The 22,936-nt window shown below is 39.5% G+C and overlaps 1 protein-coding gene across 2 annotated transcripts in view; it reads left to right on the top strand.

The window, feature by feature from the left end:
- The window catches only part of VPS45 (vacuolar protein sorting 45 homolog), a 77,763-nt gene that overhangs the window by 39,151 nt on the left and 15,676 nt on the right, over window positions 1-22,936 (top strand). For both annotated transcript variants that reach the window (XM_009244888.4, XM_002810293.6), the window contains one exon: window positions 3,543-3,674. In XM_009244888.4, the coding sequence (XP_009243163.1) occupies window positions 3,543-3,674 (132 nt within the window). The remainder of the gene's footprint in view (window positions 1-3,542; window positions 3,675-22,936) is intronic.

Below are 22,936 nucleotides of genomic sequence, written 5' to 3'. Positions count from 1 at the left end.
CATTTCACACTATTAACCATTCTTTTCTTCTTGAGACTCAGTTGGCCCTCCACCTCTCCCTTCTGGTTCTCCTCCTACCTTTCTGAAAATGTCCTTCTCAGTTGCTAATGCTGGCTACTCTTTTTACTTGTTTTTTAGTTGTTAGGGACTCACCAAAAAATCTGTCTTTTGGTTCTCTTCTCATTCTACATGATCTCCCTAGATAAAACTCATCTATTCCCATGGCTTCAGCTACCACATATTCGGGGAAAGCACTAGACCTGAATATACAGATGTCTAGAGGGCATCTCCATTAGAATATTCCACAGGTATCTAAAACACAGCATGTTTTTGTCTTATGCACAGTAAATGTCCTTTTTCTCAAACCTAAACCACTACACCTAGTTACCAAAACCAGAAAACAAAGTTATGGATTCCCCCTTTACCCCTATCCTCCACATTCAGTCATTGACCAAATACTGAAGAATATGTATTTTTTTGTGACTGGACATCCAGTACCTCCTCTTCACCCTTTCTGGGATGTCTTCAGTTCTAGGTTTCATCATATCTTCCCAGAAGTCTTACACTAGCCTTTTATTCTCCAACTTTTCCCAACAGTTACACCCAATTCATTCTTGCACAGCTGCCAAAACTATCCTTCAAAAAAGCAAATTTGGCTGGGCACGGTGGCTCACACCTGTAATCCTAGCACTTTGGGAGGCCAAGGCGGGCAGATCACCTGAGGTCAGGAGTTCAAGACCCGCTGCCTGGCCAACATGGTGAAACCCCGTCTCTACTAAAAATACAAAAAGTAGTCTGGCATGGTGGCACGCACCTGTCTTACCAGCTACTTGGGAGGCTGAGGCAGGAGAATCGTTTGAACCCAGGAGGCAGAGGTTGCAGTGAGCTGACATTGCACCACTGCACTCCAGCCTGGGTGACAAGAGTGAGACTCCGTCTCAAAAAAAAAAGCAAATTTGATCATAGTAACCTGTGAAAACCCCATGACCTGTGAGATTTGAGGTGTGTGAGCTGGCTTATTCTTTTCCCTCTTTCTCTCACTATGTCCCCAACTTCACTTCTGCCCCAAAGGAAGAGTTAGGATGAGTCCAAAGTTTTTGGCCCAAGCAACTAGAAGGCTAAAGTGACCATCAAGTAAGATAGGGAAAGCTATAGGTAGAACAGACTTAGGGAAGATTGGGGATTTAAAACATGTTGAATTGAGAAATAATTAAACATCCAAATGGAAATGTCAAGTAAACAGATATTTAAGTCTGGAGTTTAGAAGAAAGGTCTGGGCTGGAGACGGAGATTTGGGAGCCATCAGCAGATAGATGTATTTACAACCAAAAAACAGTGTGATTATCCAGGGAAGGAAATGTGCTGTTTCTCTGGTAACGAGTAATGTAACCACTTGTCAATGTGGCTGTTGAGCACTTGAAATGTGGCTAGTGCTACTGGGGAATTAAATATTTAATTTTATTTTAGTTAATTTAAATTTAAATAACCATAAGTGACAAGTGGTCACTATACTGAATGGAACAGATGGAGGAAATGAGTTTAGATTAAGAAGAAAGGAGGACCAATGTCTGGGCTCTAAGTATTCCACCATTAAGAGGTCACAGAGATGAAGTGGGGCCATCAAAGGATACTGAAAAGTAGCAAGGGAAAAAATCAAATATGAAATTTTCTGGAAACCAATTGAAGAAGGTGTATCCAGGAGGAGCAAGTGATCACCTCAGTCATATGTTGCTGATAAGTCAAGTAATATAAAACTGTTCCACCTCACCCATCATCAGGCAATAGTTTCATAAGGAGCACACAACCTAGATCCCTCCCATGCGTAGTTCACAGTAGGATTTGCACTCCTATGAGAATCTAATGCCTCCACTGATCTAAGAGGAGGCAGAGCTCAGGCCCTAATACTCACTGCTCACCTCCTGCTGTGCCCCCGCCCAGTTCCTAACAGACCACGGACTGGTATTGGTCCTCAGCCTGGGTTTGGGGACCCTTATCATAATTGATACTTTACCATAACAACCTCTTCATCATTGGTAGCTTGTATAACTGTTTTTAGGGGGAAGGTTTTTTTGGGGTGTTTTTGTCTGTTTGTTTTTGGAGATGGAGTCTCTGTTGCCCAGGCTGGAGTATGGTGGCACGATCTTGGCTCACTGCAACCTTCAACTCCCAGATTCAAGCAGTTCTCCTGCCTCAGCCTCCCGAGTAGCTGGGATTACAGGCACCTGCCACTACACCCAGCTAATTTTGTATTTTTAGTAGAGCCTGGGTTTCCCCATGTTGGCCAGGCTGGTCTCAAACTCCTGAGCTCAACTGATCCACCCTCCTTGGCCTCCCAAAATGCATACAGGCATGAGCCACCATGCCTGATCTTGTATAACTTTTACTGGGAAATCTCTGCAATTTAGAGACTATCTGAACATTTTTAAATAGCCACAATAGCTGATTCTGTTTCAGTGAAGTCCCACAAGAACAAATACTCTCTCAGTTAATTCTTTCAAGGTATTTTAGAAAAAGAGAGAGAGACAAGCAGGAAGGAAATGTAGGTTTGGGGTTTTTTTCATGATTTATACATAAGCATGTATATTCCTTGATTAAAGATGTTTCTGGTTAGTTTTGTGCAATAACATTCAAAATGGATGCTTCTGATTGATGTAGTTTTAGTGTCCAATGAGTGATTTAACAAAATTATTTGCCTAGTAATGGTTTTGAAAATAATTTGATCTCCTTCTTGGTGATATTTAAAGAAGGAGCTAATAGGAGGAACATTCACTTTTGTTATGAAGCCATTTTGATAAGGATTGAAACAGGAAACAGAGTAAAACAACACAGTGCTACCCAAGTGAAGCTAGTGACTGAGCTGTGTTCACATGTCCAGTATCAGCTAAACTCATGGTTTTTTTGGTTTCCATGGTTTCTTTTTCTTGGTTTATCAAAGGATTCAGAAAAAAGATTTCAAGAAAAGATAGAGTTCCTAGAAGCACCATTAATTTTTGTGTCCCATTCTTTTTTTTATACTCAAAATACTAAATGTTTGTAGTTTCCATGTTTTGGGGACATCCAAATATGCTAGTTATTTCAAAAATGCTTTGAGGTCCTTGGACAGAAGCCATTGTAATAGCACTGTACTAAATATTTGACAAAGGGCTTATACATGAAAGGAGATGTGTAGTATTAATACAAACATAAAATACTGCTGTATTGATATCATGTCACGGTAAGGCACTCTGCACCCTCTTGAATATAAAAGAATATTTCTACATTTGGTTCCAGCAAACACTATTGTGCTATTCTGAAATCCACAGCACAGAAATTATAAGACATCCGCTCATAAACAGAAAGCAAATCACTATTCAGCATTTCCTGCTCTGTTTCCTGCCAATTTCAGATAATTAAAACTTTTTTTAAACCTTTTATTCTATTCTGCTTTAATTCTGCTTCCTCCACCAAAAAAAAAGATTTAGAAATTAAAACTCTGTGTATATAAGTCACAGTCCTTTTTTTTTTCTTATCGTGTGATAATATCTCATTCTTCATTATTGCAGACCTCAGGATATCATTGTGTTTGTAATTGGAGGAGCTACCTATGAAGAGGCTCTAACAGTTTATAACCTGAACCGCACCACTCCTGGAGTGAGGATTGTCCTGGGAGGCACCACAGTGCACAACACGAAAAGGTAAAGGAGAACATTCATTCTATAACTGTGTCCTCTTTCCCAGAGGATAAAGCTTAAATTCCCTTTATGTTGGAAAAATTTGGTCAATACTAACCAAACTGCTGTAGACTGAAATTCTCTGGTGTTTGCAGCTCCAGAATAATTTAAGAATTTGTGAGACAAAGGATCTATAGTAGTTAAGTTCGTTAAGTTCATAAATCTCTTTATTAGGTCAAAGACCTAGAAAGTAAGAACCATCTTACACTGTTAACAATTTGTATTTCCTGTGTTCAAACAAGGAGAAACCCTTGGACCTAATTCATAAGGAAGGGGGAAAAATTAAAAATTGGTTTTTTTTTAAAGAAGGAGAAACCTAATAGCCACAGCTTAGACTTTGAAAATACTTAAACATAATGGTGTTGAAGTCTGTGAGTTTTTCTATTTTGTTGATTAACTTTATTCACTTAGCAAGTATTCAGTAAGAATACAAAGATGAATAATCTAAAGATCCTACCTCAAGTTATTGTCTATTAGGAAAGAACATTTAAAAATAAGAAAATAAGTGCCCAGAGAGGCAGATAAAAGGGCCAAGGATTCTCAGAGTGACTAAGGGAAATTAGCAAATATTTCACATAGAAGATAGTATATTAGCTGAGCCTTGGGTGAAAATGGACATATGGAAGGAGAGCACATTCTAGGTAGAGTTAACCACATGAACAAGTTATAAAAGCTGTAGGCAACATACATACACAAAGAACAGCAAATAGTTGACTAGCTGGAATGTGTGTAATAAAGTGAAAGGATGATTGAATGCCATCATTGTGGAAGGCCTTGAGTGCCAGGCTTGGGAATTTCTACTTTTTTACATAGAAAATGGGGAATTATTGAAAGTAGTGATTACAAGAAACTCACGGTGTTCTAGGAAGATTAATTTAGCAGCTAAAGGTAGAAGAGGAAAAGACTGGAGAACCGTGACATGATTGTTGAATCTAAAGATTAGGGACCCTGAGAGATCCATGCTGAGCCATGTATTCATAGATAATTGGGAGTCATTAAAAGTATTTGTGTACTTTTTAATTTTGTATGATTATTTGGTTTTGAATATAACTTTTCTCCTTTATTATGGAAGTAATATATGCATATTCTGAATTTTTTTAATTCAGAAAGTACAAAGAGAAAAAAAGTTTCCATAATCTAACCACTGTTACATTTTAGTGTTTTCAGGCCTTTTTTCTAAGCCTGTATAGACGTTTGTATGAATGTGTGGGCAGAAAGGGATCTCATCGTACATTCTGTGTTTTAACTTTCATTTTGCAGTCTGATGTAAACATCTTCTATTGTTAACTATATAATCATTCATTCATTAAACAAATATTTACTGGATAAGATTTCTTGGGTTTGAATCCTGATTTCCGTCTTACTATTTTTGTGAACTTGGGCCAATTACTAACCTCTATGTTAGTGTCCAGAACTCACTGGCTATTTATATATTTCTTTTGTGAATTGCTAGTTCATATTCTTTGCCCATTCCACAATTGAAGTATTCCTTTTTTTCTTAATAATTTTTTTAATTCTATGTATATAAATAAGGTTATTGGCCATTTGTCTAGTATTTATTTTGCAAATCTTTTTCCTCTATATTTTTGTTTTATACTATTCACAGTGTTTTGTTGTATACAAGTTTTGTTGTTATTATTTTAATTGTATATGGTCACACTTACCTGTGATTTCTGCCTTTGGTGTCATGCCTAGAAAGTTATTTCCTACCCAAGATTATATAAATATTAACATGCATTTTAAAAATTATTTTTAGGATACATATTTAACATGATATCTTTATAGTCTATCAGAATTTTAGTTTTGTGTAAACTGTGCTGTAGCGTTTCCTTTTATAACTTCTACAGAAATATTACAGTGAGGGGCTTTTTTCTTCTTGACACCAAATATACCATGTCTTTCCCAACACCATTTTTCCAATTCTCCAGACACCAACTGGATATTTAACAATTTGATTCAATTCTGACACGATCTACCTGGAGTTAGCATCTCATCTCAAAGTTAAAAGGGCTTAACCCCACAAGACCACCCCTACTTCAGATGCCAGTCACAAGTTCCAGACCACCCGTATTTCTGAGTGACTGGTTGTAAATCAGGGGTTCCCATGACCCCTTCCTCAGGTTTGATAATTTACTAGAACAGTTCACACAACTCAGGAAACCACTTTACTACATTTGCCAGTTATTACAAAGGATACAACTCAGGAACAGCCAAATGTAAGAGATGCATAGGGCAAGGTATAGGGGTGGGGTGTGGAGTCTCCATGCCTGCTCTAGGAACACCCACCCCAGCACCTTCATATGTTCACCAACCCACAAACTCTTCGAACACTATTGGGTAGGGGTTTTTATGGAGGTTTCATTATGTGGGCATGCTTGATTAAATCATTAGCCCCTGGTGATTGATTCAGGCTCCAACTGTTTCCCCTGCCCTGGAGGTTGAGGGGTGGGGCTGAAAATTCAGTTTCTTATTAAGGCTTGGCCTTTCAGGCAACTAGCCCTCATCCTGAAGCTACCTAGAGGCCCACCAAGTCATCTCATTGAAACAAAAGATGCTCCCGTCACCCTCAGTACTCAGAAAATTCTTAGGGAATTAGGAGCTCTGTGCTAAGAGGGGACAAAGCCAAATATCTTTCTGTGATACCACATACATACACTTACACACAGGTATTTCATTATGTACAGAAAAGTATATAAATGATAAACAGCTCAGTAAAACATTGCAAAGTGAGTATATCTATGAGACGACCTCTGAGTGTAATGATCAAGAAATAGCACATTGCCAGCACCCCCAACAGCCTTTCTTATTCCTCATGCTCCCTTCTTGTCACAAATCCCTGCAAAGTATTCATTATTATGACTTCTGTCACTGTAGATTAGTTTTACCTGTTCTTAAAAGATATTTTTTGAATAAAAGAAGAAATAGGCCAGGCGTGGTGGCTCACACCTGTAATCCCAGCACTTTGGGAGGCCAAGGAGGGTGGATCATTTGAGGTCAGGAGTTTGAGGTCAGGAGTTGGAGACCAGCCTGGCCAACATGGTGAAACCCCGTCTCTACTAAAAATACAAAAATTAGCCAGGCGTGGTGGCAGGCGCCTGTAGTCCCAGCTACTCAGGAGGCTGAGGCAGGAGAATGCTTGAACCTGGGAGGTAGAGGTTGCAGTGAGCCGAAATCGTGCCACTGCATTCCAGCCTGGGTGACAGAGCGAGACTCTGTCTCAAAGAAAAAAAGAAGAAGAAGAAGAAGAAATAAAGGCTAAACTTAATCTATTTCTGCCTTTCTCACAAATAAGAATATTAAAATGTTTTAACTGTAATCACCTTCCTCCCAATTTGTACACTATCATTGTCCAGTGTTTTGGTTTTACCTTTTTAAATTCCCAAATTAGTCATTATTTTCAGTAGTTAATGTTTATTTATATTTACCCACATATTTGCCCCCTTTTCCCCCTCCACTTTGTTTCTTTCCTTCTGGCTCTTTCTTCAATCCAGTTTTCTTCTAACTAAAGAACATTCTTGCCTGAATCCCATGCCTGTACTCCCAGCACTTTGGGAGGCCAAGGTGGGCAGATCACTTGAGGTCAGGAATTCGAGACCAGCCTGGCCAACATGGTGAAATCCCATCTCTCCTGAAAAATACAAAAATTAGCCAGGCGTGGTGGCACATGCCTATAATCCCAGCTACTTAGGAGGCTGGAGAATTGCTTGAACTGGGAAGGTGGAGGTTGCAGTGAGCCAAGATCGAGTCACTGCACTCCAGCCTGGGCAACAAAGCAAAACACCATCTCAAAAAAAAAAAAAAAAAAAAAAAATTATTGGCCAGTAGTTTAGGAGGCCATGGCAGGAGGATCACTTGAGCTCAGAAGTTTAAGACCAACCTGAGCAATATAGAGTGACTCTGTTTCTAAAAAAAAAAAAAAAAAAGTAAAAATTAGCTGGGCATGGACTAGGCATAGTGGCTCACACCTGTAATCCCAGCACTTTGGGAGGCCGAGGCAGGCGGATTGCTTGAGCCCAGGAATTCAAGAGGAGTTCAGGGAGTTCAGGCTGGGCAACATGGTGAAACTTTGTCTCTACAAAAAAACACAAAAATTAGCTGGGCATGGTAGCATGTGTCTGTGGTCCCAGCTACTTGGGAGGCTGAGGTGGGAAGATCACAAGCCTGGGAGATTGAGGCTGCAGTGAGCCATGATTATGTCACCATCCCCCAGCCTATCTGAATGAGACCCTGTCTTCAAAAAAAAAAAAAAAAAAAAATTTAGTATTTTTTTCAGCTATTGTTCATTTTGATGCCTTTGTCTAAAAGTGTCTTAATTCAGCCAAGTTTAGAATTTCAGGTTGATAATTTTCACTTACTTAAAAGTAAGACAACAATGGAATACTGTATTACTTGGTATGAAAAATTCATGTTTGGCATAATTTCTGGAAATTTTACAGTCATTATTTCTTGAATATTGCTTCTCTTTCATCTCCTGTTGTCTATCCTGGAATTACTGTGAGATATATGTTAAACCTTCATCTATTCTTCAGGTCTCTTAATCTCTCATTTATGTTATCCATTTGCTATCTCTCTGTGCTGTCTTCTGTATAATTTTTTCAGATCAGTGTTCCAGTTAATAATTCTTTCTTCAGCTATATCTAATCTATGTCTAATTTGTCTACTAAGTCCACTAGTATTATATTTTTATGCTTATGAGTTCTATTTTGCTGCTTTTTCAAATTTGCCTGATGTTTTTGTTAATATCCTCTTTTTTTCTCATGTTTTCAAATCCTTTATTTTTCCTAAACCACATTAACTGTATAATCTGAAGTATGTGGAGGTCTAATTCTGCTGTTGTATCTGCTAACATTAGCTCATGATGAAGCATTTCTGCATGTGTTCTGTGATTTTGACTTATGAGTTATCTTAAGAAGGATTTTATCTATAGCACCCATGAGGAGCTGACATTCAAGATATATCTCTCTTGCATATTTTTCTTTCATTTTTGCTAGGTACCCCAAGAGCATTGTCAGTCTGGAATCATTTTTATGTTAGTTTCTATGCTTAAGGGTTCCTGAACCTTGCAAAGCATATCTCCTTGTGCAGATAGATTTTTTTAGTCCACTTTTTCAGTGAGGGTCTCTATATTACATGGAAATCTCAATTTTGATTTGTTTTCTTACTGAGGCCTAAGCCTTCTTTCCTGACCCTCTGTGGCTACTAAAACACAGTGCCCTTGTTTAATAACACTGGCACACACCTATTAGATAGTTGTAGCATCAGTTTATACTTATCAAGCTAAGTTTTGGTTCCTTTTTTGTGCTGACCCTTAGCAATTCCTCTCACTTTCTAAAGAAGTTAGATATTCATTTAAAAGGATGTTTGTCATTTTTTATCCTGCATTTGTATGTGTTTTATTACAAGATAATTTTCACCTTATATAATCTGCCTTAATTCTAGAAATGGAAGTGTCAGTGTGGTTATGATCTTGGGAGTGGATAAAATGGTAGTGACATTATAGAAACTCCATTTTGAACACCAGTAGATGATACGATTTGGAAGGATAGCCGTGCATCCTAAAATGTCAAACTGAGGGTTTTGTACCTAATTCAAGGGCACCTCTTGAATATTTTTGAGCACAGAAGTGACATAATATTATTAGAGCTATTTTTTCAAGTGTCTCCCTTTGCTGCTAATAAAAGCAATAATAGTTCATACTTATTGAGTAGATACTGTGTGCTAGGCACTGTACTGAAAGTACTTTAAATCTATTAACTCATTGAATCCTCACATAAAATTTGTACTATTATTATCTTTATATATGGAAACTGAGGCACAGAGAGATTAACTTACTCAAGTAAACATGACTAGTAAGAGATGGAGCTAGTATTGGAAGCCAGAACCCATGCTTTTAACCACTATGCATTTCCTTCCTCAGTATTACTTGAATGCCTAATACTGCATTATTCTCTAAATAATGTTTAATAATTTAGGGTGCAAAAGGTTTTATTACTTGATGGTAGCCATATGGGATTTTGTCTTCTTAATCCAAATGAGTTTTTTCGTGAATGTTTAGTTAATCATATGCTTTTAAATAGGCTTCCATATCAGAATTCAAAAAGATGAATTGACCCTTAAGTGATTCCTCTGAGAGTTAATATTTCTCACTATTTGTAGCCTTATGGCCAGTGACTAAGAATTGTAGCATCATCCCTTTAATTTGAAATATCAGCAGGTTAAAATTAAACATATATATCTGCATTTTAAAAAATAGGCCAGGTGCGGTGGCTCACACCTGTAATCCTAGCACTTTAGGAGGCCGAGGAGGGTGGATCACGAGGTCAGAAGATCAAGACCATCCTGGCTATCACAGGGAGGCCGAGGAGGGTGGATCACGAGGTCAGAAGATCAAGACCATCCTGGCTATCACAGTGAAACCCCGTCTCTACTAAAAATACAAAAATTAGCTGGGCGTCGTGGCACACACCTGTAGTCCCAGCTACTCAGGAGGCGGAGGCAGGAGAATCACTTGAACCTGGGAAGCAGAGGTTGCAGTAAGCCGAGACTGTGCCACTGCACTCCAGCCTGGGCTACAGAGGGAGACTCCGTCTCAAAAAATAATAATAAAAAATAATAATAATAAGTAGGGGGGCCAGGCATGGTGGGTCATTTCTGTAATCCCAGCACTTTGGGAGGCCGAGGTGGGTGGATCACCTGAGGTCAGGAGTTTGAGACGAGCCTGGCCAACATGGGGAAACCCCATCTCTACTAAAAATACAAAAATTAGCCGGGCATGGTGACAGGCACTTGTAGTCCCAGCTACTCAGGAGGCTGAGGCAGGAGAATCATTTGAACCTGGGAGGCAGAGGTTGCGGTGAGCCGAGATCGCCCCACTGCACTCCAGCCTGGGTGGCAAGAGTGAGACTCTGTCTCAAAAATAAATAAATAAATGAATAAATAATAAAAATTAAAAATTAAAAATAAGTTGGGGGCCAGGCATCGTGGCTCAGGCCTGTAATCCCAGCACTTTGGGAGACCAAAGTGGGCAGACTGCTTGAACTCAGGAGTTTGAAACCAGCCTGCGCAATGTGGCGAAACTCCATCTCTACCAAAAATACAAAAAAGTAGCCAGGCGTGGTGGCGCCACCTGTGGCCTCAGGTACTTGGGAGGCTGAGGCAGGAGAATCGCTTGAGTCTGGGAAGCGGAGGCTGTAGTAAGCTGAGATTGTACCACTGCACTTCAGCCTGGGTGACAGAGCAAGACCCTGTCTCAAAATAAATAAAATAAGTTGGATTTAGATAGAAAGATAGATTAGTAAAGATTTTTATATATGTCTTTATAATTTAGTCATATTACATACAAAAATACATGTTTTAGATGTGTTTGACTAATTAATAGTGCTATGGGCTGGGCACGGTGGCTCATGCCTGTAATCTCAGCATTTTGAGCACTGTGGAAGGCCAAGGCAGGCATATCACTTGAGGCCAGGAGTTCGAGACCAGCTTGCCCAACATGGTGAAACCTCATCTCTACTAAAAAATACAAAAATTAGTCAGGTGTGGTGGTGTGCGCCTGTAATCCCAGCTATTCGGGAGGCTGAGGCACAAGAATCACTTGAACCCAGAAGACAGAGGTTGCAGTGAGCTGAGATGGCACCACTGCACTCCAGCCTGGGTGACAGGGCAAGACCCTGTCTCAAAAAAAAAAAAAGGGGGTACTATGAATAAAACTTCATTTTCTGTTCAAAAAAGAAGAAAAAAGAAAAAAAACAATGAAACATCTAGAGTTTTCCTTAAATTAGTGTTCAAGTTCCTGACAAATGACCTTTTGTTTTTTTGGGGACGGAGTCTTGCTCTGTCGCCCAGGCTGGAGTGCAGTGGTTTGATCTCGGCTCACTGCAACCTCTGCCTCCCGGATTCCAGCGATTCTCCTGCCTCAGCCTCCAGAGTAGCTGGGACTACAGGCGTGCACTACCACAGCCAGCTAATTTTTGTATTTTTGGTAGAGACGGGGTTTCACCATGTTGGCCAGGCTGGTCTCGAACTCTGGACCTCAAGTGATCCACCTGCCTTGGCCTCCCAAAGTGCTGGGATTACAAGAGTGAGCCACCGCACCCGGCCTCAACAAATCATCCTTATATAAAATTAAGAAGGTAAGGCAGCCCTGCAAAGGCTTTATGCTAGATTCTTCCAGCTATTGTCAGTGTTGGTATCTCTGTGTGACCTAATAGCATGCTAAGCAGTACACTGTATTACATTTGAGCAGATATCTTAGCAATAAAGATTCAATAAAATTTTGAACAGAATTGTTCACTGGCTTCCTGACCAATGAAACTTTTGCAAAGAGGGAGTTGCTATGGCAATCACCAAACAGGAAAAAATATTAGTTGATTTTTGCAATATATAAATGATTCAATATCAAGTGTTTATAGTTTACTTTTATAAATATATAGCCCTAGCCAATAAGTAAATAGTGAAATTTTATCATACCAGTAAGAAGATGATGGAATTTATATTTCAGAGGCCAGTTATTTTGAAAGCTTAAGTAACTGAAAGCAATAGTTTCAGCTTTGAATGGAAAGGCTCAATTTTCATGATGAATGTAGGCTACCTTGGGTATTACTAACATATTTAGTAAGTTTACAACTCTTAATACATATTGGAATCTTAGACTCTCAGTAATGGAAAGGCTAATATTTTTTAAAAATCAGTTTTATACCTGGATATAGTAGGGCTGCAGTGAACTAGCAATAATATGATATGGAGAAGAAAACATTGAATAATTTGTTTCTGTGAATTATTAGGGTTTAATGGTTTAATTTTGTAGGAGTTTTAGTGTATAATTTTCTCTGTAATATGTGGGTTATTTCTTAAGGAAACAGGCCAAAAGAATAAGTGACAAAAATGCAGCCTTGATCTCAAGAGCTCTGCAGCACAGAAGTAGCTTTTTGAGAGACTAAGGAGATGAGAAAATGGTATACGTTTAGATTTGCCATGATATTGCTCTCCTTTTATACTTAGAATCATGTAAGTCATGGTATGGTTGTCCATGTCTTACATGTCTTACATCTAAATCCATGGATTTGGATTAGTGGGTACCCCAATAAACAGGAAAGAAATGATATCTTGTCACTGTGTGACGTATTAATACAGAAGCTACTATCCTTCCAGAATAGGGAATGTCTATTGTGGGATATTTCTGGAATACAGGTCACTTGGTTTCCCTATTACAACTCTTAAATAAAATCTGAGGCCGGGCGCGGTGGCTCATGCCTGTAATCCCAGCACTTTGGGAGGCTGAGGCGGGTGGATCCCCTGAGGTCAGGAGTTCGAAACCAGCCTGACCAACATGGAGAAACCCCGTCTCTACTAAAAATACAAAATTAGCCGGGCGTGGTGGCACATGCCTGTAATCCCAGCTACTAGGGAGGCTGAGGCAGGAGAATCGCTTGAACCTAGGAGGCAGAGGTTGCGATGAGCTGAGATCGCGCCATCGCACTCCAGCCTGGGCAACAAGAGCGAAACTCCGTCTAAAAAAATAATAATAAAATCTGAGATTACTACAGATTTATTCTGCATTCAAATTTCAGAACTACCACCTACTAGTTTTTTTTATTACTTAATCACTTAACGTAATGGGTAGATAGGTCAAAATTGATCTCCTGCATCCCAAAAAATAACAAGTACCCTTACCCGTCAGGTAGCAATTTTAACAACCTTAATCATGATTTCTCTATTTCTATTTCTAACGTACATCAAGATCGCTTTTACTGTAAATTGAAACAAAATCTTAGTTGTAAACAAAACTTAAAAATAAAGAAGATAAAGCAATTATTCCTTTCCTCCCTAGTATATTTCCAAAAATGAACATAATTTTTAGTGTAAGAACAGGGCCTTTGTATAAGTAAGCTCGTCATCTTAAGCCAGAAGTTACCTGAAGATATAGGTCCCTTAGATCCTAATAGGAAATATACATTAGTTTAATCTGAAATTGAAGTTGCCATTCAAAGTTATCTTAAAGTGGCTCTTTCTTGCTTATTTTATTTCTTTAAAACAGTTCTTTTGCGATAATATTTTTTAGTGATTCAGGCGCTGGTTGTAATGAAGCAGAGTTCTATATATGCAGGCCTTCCGTAGTTGTATGATTGGTTTCTATAGGGCCTGCTCTGATTAGCTGTAATTGTGATTATCTTTGTTTAGATTTAAACACCATTTAAAATAGAAGGCATGTATTTGCTGCTAAGACACCAAGGAAGTTTGCAGAAGAAAATTATCTCCTTAGCAACATTCTTTTTTTTTTTTTTTTTTTTTTGAGACGGAGTCTCGCTCTGTCGGCCAGGCTGGAGTGCAGTGGCGCGATCTCGGCTCACTGCAAGCTCCGCCCCCTGGGTTCACGCCATTCTTCTGCCTCAGCCTCCTGAGTAGCTGGGACTACAGGCGCCCACCACCGCGCCCGGCTAATTTTTTGTATTTTTGGTAGAGATGGGGTTTCACCGTGGTCTCGATCTCCTGACCTTGTGATCCGCCCGCCTCGGCCTCCCAAAGTGCTGGGATTACAGGCGTGAGCCACCGTGCCCTGCCCTCCTTAGCAACGTTCTTAATAAAATTGCCTTCTAAATAAAGAGAGGCAGTCAATATTTCTTCTCTTTCCATAGCCATATGAAGTTTAAATGAATTTTGTATTACTTCCCATTTTCATTTCATATATAATGAAATACACAGAAATAAAATGTAGTAACCAATTACAGAGACTTCTTTAAAGGTATAACTCTCGTGCTTTTTTGAAGGCAAAGAACCTGCCCTGAAAAAGAATCTGACCTGAACACATGCTGTCCTAAGCAGTTAGTCAGTCTAGTGTGTCTCTGGGATCTATGCAGGTTTGCAGTGTACAGACTATAATCTCCTGTCTCAGTATTTGCCCTTCTTATGGAATTACTTTCCTTCCTCTTACTACCTTATTTCCTCCTCTTCATTTGTCTCATTAGTTGTATTAGCCAGATATATATTTACTTGTAGGGGAGGGGGAATGTCAAATTTCAGTTTCTAGGAATTACATATGGCATGAGTCATTGCTATAGCATCACAGAAATTTTCATCAACATCTATATAGAACAGTCAGGAGTTCTAGTTATGAGTTCTGTAATAGATATTTATTGAACATGTGAGAACAATGTAAAGCCAATAATTGGTTCACTCAAATATTTACTGAGCACTGGGATACCTCCATGAATAAAACAAAGATCCTAACCCTTGTGAAGCTTTCATTTTAATGCAGGGGGAGACAGAAATAAACAATAAGCTTAACAAATAAGTATATTTTATAGTAAATCAGTATGTAATAAATGCAATAGGGGGGCAGGGAATATGAAACTGTGTAAAGGGAAATTGATAGTGCTTGGGGACAGTGGCTGTAGGTTACACTACTCAGTATGGTATCAGGAAAGGCCTCCTTAAGAAGAGATGTGTGTAGGCGAGGTGCCATGGCTCACACCTATAATCCCAGCACTTTGGGAGGCCAAGGCGGCCGGATCACCTGAGGTCAAGAGTTCAAGACTAGTCTGGCCAACATGGCAAAACCCCATCTCTCCTAAAAATACAAAAATTAGCCGGGCCTGGTGGTACACTCCTGTAATCCCAGCTACATGGGAGGCTGAGGCAGGAGAATCGCTTGAACCCAGGATGTGGAGGTTGCAGTGAGCTGAGATCGAGCCACTACACTCCAGCGTGGGCGACAGAAAGAAGAGTGTGCAAAGACTTAAAGGAGGTGGGGGGAGTAAGCCAAACAGATAGAGGGAAAAAGCATTCCAGGCACAGCCACAACCATGTCCTAAGAATCATGCAATGCGTTGGAGGAGCTGCAAGGAGGCTGGTGAGTCTGGGTGGAGTGAGCAAGAGGAGTAGAAAGAAATGCAGTGCGAGAGGCATCAACACCTGGGGCTGTTCCTGGAGTGCCTTATATACTGTGAGGACTGCTTTTCACTAGGAGTTAGAGAGCACTTTTGGGTTGGGGTTTTTTTTAATGTTTTTATTGAGCTATAATTTACATACCATACAAGTCACCCATTTGAAGTGTAAAATTCAGTGGTTTTTAGTATATTCACAGATATATTCAACTATTACCACAGTCAATTTTAGAACATTTTCATTGGCTGGCCGTGGTGGCTCACACCTGTAATCCCAGCACTTTGGGAGGCTGAGGCAGGTGGATCACCTGAGGTCAGGAGTTTGAGACCAGCCTGGCCAACATGGTGAAGCCCCATTTGTACTACAAATACAAAAATTAGCCAGGCATGGTGGCACGCACCTATAATCCCAGCTACTCGGGAGGCTGAGGCAGGAGAATTGCTTGAACCCAGGAGGCAGAGGTTGCATCACGCCATTACAGTCCAGCCTGGGCAACAAGAGCGAAACTCCTCCTCCTCCTCAAAAAAAAAAAAAAAGCATTTTCATCGTATCAAAAAATCCCCCTCTCCAGCCCTAATAAACCACTAATCTAACTTCTGTCTCTATAAATGTCCCCATTCTGAGCATTGCATGTGAATGGAATCATATAATATGTATTCTTTTGTGACTGGCTTCTTTCACTTAGCATAATGTTTTCAAGACTCCTCCATGTGTAACATACATCAGTACTTTATTCCTCTTTATGACTGAGTAATATTTCACTGTATGCATGTGCCATGTTTTATTTATCCATTCATCAATTGATGGACATTTAGGATGTTTCCATCTTTTGGCTATTATAAGTAATGCTGCTATAAACATTTATGTACAAGTTTTTGTGTGTGTTATAGGGTTTTAAGCAGAGCCATGACACCTGACTTATGTTTTAGGAGGAGCTATCAAAGCTAATATGAATTAAGAGAATTATCCACCAAAATGAATATTTGCTTATTATAAAAATGCAAATTTCTAGATGTAGTTAAACAAACTTTACCCATTATTTTATTCACCTGCAATAAACTGAGCCATTATCGTAGTTGGTTTTCTGAAGCACATGATCCTACCTTGCAAATAAACGAGAATCTTGGTTTGGATTTTGAGCTGGCCTGCCTTATCACTTCACAGGTCAATCAATATTAAAGAGTTCTAGTCCCTGCCAGCAGCAATTGACACCTTTAAGTTAGCTGTGTGAGCTGAGAGGTCAAGAACCCAATCCATACAGATGGAATTGTTATCGTAATAGGCAAAAATCCCTGTCTTCATGGGATTCAAGATAGAAGTAGAGGGAAAAAGGGTGGCTAGGTGAATTCATTAGCCAACAGCACTGCCATTGCTTGAGCACTACGTGAACTTTATTTAGTCTCCAGTGCTTCTTAAAACTTTTGACAAATAGAAAGACATATCCTGCTAGAAGATGGCATGAGAGCAACAATTCTCTCGCTGCCAGATTCCCTTTCAAGCCAATAATAATTACTGTACATAGTACATTCTTTGTCATACTACTAGATTCAACTAAGCCCTCATTAGCTATAAACCTAAAGAATAATTAATGATCCCATTTTCAATTATTTTCCCCATAAGTAGCAAAGACAGATAGTGCTGGCAAACAGATAAATGAAAGCAGGCATTCCCCTTGACCAAGTAATTCATGCTCATTGTTAAAACGAGGCTGAACACGGTGGCTCACTCCTGTAATCCCAGCACTTTGGGAGGCCAAGGCGGGTGGATCACGAGGTCTGGAGTTCAAGACTAGCCTGGCCAACATGGTGAAACCCCATCTCTACTAAAAATACAAAAATTAGCCAGGCGTGGTGGCGCACACATGTAGTCCCAGCTACTCAGGAGGTTAAGGCAGAAGAATTGCTTGAATCTGGGAGACAGAGGTTACAGTAAGCCGAGATTGGGCCACTGCACTCCAGCCTGGGTGAGACTCTGTCTTGGGGAAAAAAAATGAATTATAAAAGTAAAAATCATTCATAATACCACAGCTCAGAGCTAATCACTGTTAATATGTTGGCTTTTTTTTTTTTTTTTTTTTTTGAGACAGAGTCTCGCCCTGTCACCTAGGCTGGAGTGCAGTGGCACGATCCCGCCTCACTCCAACCCCCCCACCTCCCGGATTTAAGCAATTCTCATGCCTCAGCTTCCCAAGGAGCTGGGACTACAAGCCTGCAGCATCACACCTGGCTAATTTTTTTTTTTTTTTTTGTATTTTTAGTAGAGATGGGGTTTCACCATGTTGGCCAGGCTGGTTTTGAACTCCTGACCTCAAGTAATCTGCCTGCCTTGTCCTCCCAAAGTGCTGGGATTATAGGCATGAGCCACTGTGCCCAGCCCCTTCTAATATTTTTTTAACCTAAATGTTTTAGAATTTTGTTTATGTTTTGTTTTTAACATAAGATCTATAGAGTTTTTTTCTTTAATCATATTGAGAACATTTTCCCATGTTACTAAAAAGTCTTTAAAACAATCTTAATGGCTATATAATTTTATTTTTAAGGATGGGTCTTTATTTAACTATTACCATTGGACATTTAGGTTGTTTACTTTTTTTTTCACCAGCATATTCAGCTGCAAGTTTACTTTTATTTTTTATTTTTTTTTTTTGCTTTTTTAAATTTTTAATTGACATGTAATAATTTTACACATTTATTAGGTACAGAGTAATATTTTGATACATGTATACAATGTATACTGATCAAATCAGGATATTTAGCATAACAGCACATCAAATATTTATCATTTCTTTGTATTGGGAACATTCAAAATCTTTTTTTTCTGTATTGGATATGTAATTTTTTTTTTACTTTTTTAAAAATATATATGTTTTTATTATACTTTAAGTTCTAGAGTACATGTGCACAACGTGCAGGTTTGTTACATATGTATACATGTGCCATGTTGGTGTGCTGCACCCATTAACTCGTCATTTAAAAAATGATGAGTTCATGTCCTTTGTAGTGACATGGATGAAACTGGAAACCATCATTCTGAGCAAACTATCGCAAGGACAAAAAACCAAACACCACATGTTCTCACTCATAGGTGGGAATTGAACAATGAGAACACTTGGACACAGGAAGGGGAACATCACACACTGGGGGGAGGGGGGAGGGATAGCATTAAGAGATACATTTTTTATTTTTTTTATTTTTTTTGAGACGGAGTCTCCTCTGTTGCCCAGGCTAGAGTGCAGTGACGCAATCTCAGCTCACTGCAACCTCCACCACCCAGGTTCAAGGAACTCTCTGCCTCAGCCTCCCGAGTAGCTGGGATCATAGGCGCCTGCCACCACTCCCGGCTAATTTTTGTATTTTTAGTAGAGATGGGGTTTCACCATCTTGGCCAGACTGGTCTTGAACTCCTGACCTTGTGATCCACCCGTCTCAGACTCCCAAAGTGGTGGGATTATAGATACGAGCCACTGCACCTGGCCAAGCTTACATTTTTAATATAAATAATGCTTCAATAAACATCTTACATACTGATAAAACTTTGTCCCCATCTTGGTGGGGACAAAGGTTTAAGATAAACGTATAGTGAGGCAGTCTGAAATATTGCCAGTAGAAGTATAAATTAGTATAAGGTTCCTACAAAGCAATTTAGCATTATATATTCTAAGGTATGGGATTAATTTCATGGCTTTTGTTGTTCGGTTTTTGTTTTGTTTTGTTTTGTTTTTTTGAGACAGAGTCTTACTCTGTCGCTCGTGCTGGAGTGCAGTGGTGCCATCTCGGCTCACTGCAAGCTCCGCCTCCCGGGTTCTCGCCATTGTCCTGCCTCAGCCTCCCAAGTAGCTGGGACTACAGGCATCTGCCACCATGCCTGGCTAATTTTTTTTGTATTTTTAGTAGAAATGGGGTTTCACCATGTTAGCCAGGATGGTCTCGATCTCCTGACCTCCTGATCCGCGCGCCTCGGCCTCCCAAAGTGCTGGGATTACAGGCGTGAGCCACCGCACCGGCCTGTTTTTTGATTTTTAAGAAGCTCTTGCTCAAGTGATGGAAATGTTCTATATCTTGATTGAGGAGTTGGTTATACAACTGGATATATTTGGGAAACTCATCAAAGAATATCCTTGATATCAGTGAATTTTATTGTCTATGAGTTGTATCTCAATAAAAAAAATTTATATGTAGCTGAGCAAAGTGGCCCATGCCTGTAATCCCACCACTTTGGGAGGCTCAGTTGGGAGGATCATTTGAGGCCAGGGGTTCAAGAACAGCCTGGGCAACATAGTGAGACTCCATCTCTACAAAAAACTTTAAAATTAGCCAGACATCATGGTACGCACCTGTAATCGTAGCTACAGGTAGGACAAAGCACTGTAGTACCAAACTGACATTTTCTCCTTCAAATGTTCAGAAAGATAAAAAAGATAATTTAAAATGGAATAGTTTCTCACTGCATAATTCAATGTTATTTAATGCCATGCCCCAGAACCACCTGATGTCAACCAATGTTATGAGTCACACACTTTGAGGAAAACTGGGCTATTACAATTCCTGAAGCAAGGGGTATGATGATAATTTGGTAAAACACCAAATTTTAAGGACAGTACAACAAAATATAAAATATCTCAGTACTTTTTTAAGTTGATTACATGCTGAAAGATAATATTTTGGATATATGGGTTAAATAAAATATACTACTAAAATTAATTTTACCTGTTTCATTTTACTTTTTTAATGTGGCCACGAGAACATTGTGACTTGCACTGCTTTATCCATTTAATTTTGTTAATTCTCATAATGACTCAATGAAGCAGATTTTTTTTTTTTTATTGAAACAGGGTCTCGCTCTGTTGCCTGGGCTGGAGTGCAGTGGCACACACACAGCTCACTGTGACATTGATCTGGGTTCAAGCAGTCCTACCACTTCATCCTCACAAGTAGCTTGTACTACAGGTGCTAACTTTTTATTTTTTTCTAGAGACAGGGTCTTGCTATGTTGTCCAGACTGATCTCAAACTCCTGGGCTCAAACAAACCTCCCAACTTGGCCTCCCAAATTGCTGAGATTACTGGCATGAGCCACCACACCCAGCCAAGGTAGATATTTTTATAATTGTCATCAACTTCCTTTTTCAGATGAGGAAATCAAAGTAGAGAGAAGTTAAGTACCTTGCCCAAAGTCATAAAGCTAATAAGTGGTAAAGCTGGAATTGGGCACAGTCTGTTTCCAATATGAGTACCTAAGCACTCAGTTGAAATAATATTTTGGAATATTTATCTAGCTATGATATTTTTAAGTCCTTTGTTTATAAATGTCACCTATAAGATAGGCAAAATGTGTTTTTATCAAATGGATAATATGTGAAGCTTTCAGCCTACTAAGAAATATTGTAAACCAAAGCTGGGGAAAAAATAATACAGAACTGAGGGATCATTTACTTTTATTTTAAGAATTTTATCTTTCAATGATGATTAAAAATGAGATTTAAGAGACAGTGTTGCTCTTTGAATAAAAATGACTAAATTGGCCAGGCACGGTGACTCACACCTGTAATCCCACACTTTGGGAGGCCGGGGCGGGCAGATTGCTTGAGCTCAGGAGTTCGAGACCAGCCTGGGCAACATGGTGAGACCCTGTCTCTACCAAAAATACAAAAAAAATAGCTGGGCATGGTGGTGCGTGCCTGTGGTCCCAGCTACTCGAGAGGCTAAGATGGGAGGATCGCTTGAGCCCAGGGGGCAGAGGTTGCAGTGAGTCAAGTTCACGCCACTGCACTCCAGCCTGGGTAACAGAATGGGACCCTTGTCTTAAAAAAAAAAAAAAAAGAAAATTAACTTGATTAATTAGTGGAAGCTTTTAGCTTCATAACTATCTGAAATGATGCCTAAGTGTTATAATAATTTAACTTTGACATGGAGTAAGTGAAATCAATACTTTTTGTAGTGAATACAGCTAAGGGCCTAGAAAATAGTTGGCATCTTGAATTTCTGTACATAAGTTTGAGGCTGGTAGGGGGCTGATTCAATTCATGTTATCAACAGGTACTTTATAGATTTCCACCTAAACAAGTAACACTAGAAACTTGGACCTTCTCCTGTAACCACCAGTAGGTTCAATCTCTGAATTATTTACAGAAAAATTAGGATACTATGACAGAATTTGCATTTCAAAGAGGAGGGAACCCAGAGGGGACTTTTCTTCACTGTGGACATTTCAGGATAAGTTTTGAAACTGTCCCAAAGAGATTTTCTTTTTTCTTTTTTTTTTTTTGGTGAGACGGAGTCTCGCTCTGTCGCCCAGGCTGGAGTGCAGTGGCATGATCTCGGCTCACTGCAACCTCCACCTCCCGGGTTCAAGCGATTCTCCTGCCACAAAGTCCCAAGTAGCTGGGACTACAAGTGCGTGCCACCACGCCTGGCTAATTTTTTTGTATTTTTAGTAGAGATGGGGTTTCACCGTGTTAGCCAGGATGGTCTTGATCTCCTGATCTCGTGATCTGCCCACCTCAGCCTCCCAAAGTGCTGGGATTACAGGCGTGAGCCACTGCATCCGGCCAAGAGATTTTCTTTGACAGCTTATTTTCCTCCAGTGACCAAAGGATTAGACATCATTGCAAGAGTTGTGATGGAATGTGTCGCCTGTCACTGACAAGCATTTATTGAGTGCTGATTATGTGTAATGTTCTGTGCACGGTGCTAGTAAGATGAAGACATGTTCTGTATCTTTAAGGATCTCAATGTCTAATAGGAAAATAAACATATAAATGAACAACTCTAATAAGATGCCTTTTATAAAGTTGAATTTAACCCAGGATTCAAATTTAGGCATGTCCCTTGATTCCAATTTATTTGTGCACTGTAACATATATTTTTTAATTTAAAAAAAAAGCTTTTCATTTTACCTCTGAATTGTGTGTAAAAAGGAAATTTAAAAAAGAAAAATATCTTTTCATTACAAAATCAATATATAATTCTTGTAGGAAAAAAAATTTAATACAGCTAAGCAAAAAAATAGCCATACTGCCACCATAGGGAATGTTGTCAGCATTTTAGATCTTTTGCTATGAATGTATACACATATTTTTTTAATTTTATTTATTTATTTATTTATTTGAGATGGAGTCTTGCTCTGTCGCCCAGGCTGGAGTGCAGTGACACCACCTCGGCTCACTGCAACGCCCGCCTCCTGGGTTCAAGCGATTCTCCTGCCTCAGCCTCCCGAGTAGCTGGGACTACAGGCACGCGCTACCACACCCAAATAATTTTTGTAGTTTTAGTAGAGACAGATTTCACCATGTTGGCCAGGCTGGTCTCGAAGTCCTGACCTCAAGCCATCCACCTGCCTCAGCCT

Source organism: Pongo abelii, chromosome 1, assembly GCF_028885655.2.
Source record: "Pongo abelii isolate AG06213 chromosome 1, NHGRI_mPonAbe1-v2.0_pri, whole genome shotgun sequence".
NCBI lineage: Eukaryota > Metazoa > Chordata > Mammalia > Primates > Hominidae > Pongo > Pongo abelii.
The sequence above is the reverse complement of the archived record's forward strand: the minus strand, read 5'-3'. Positions and strand labels throughout refer to the sequence as shown.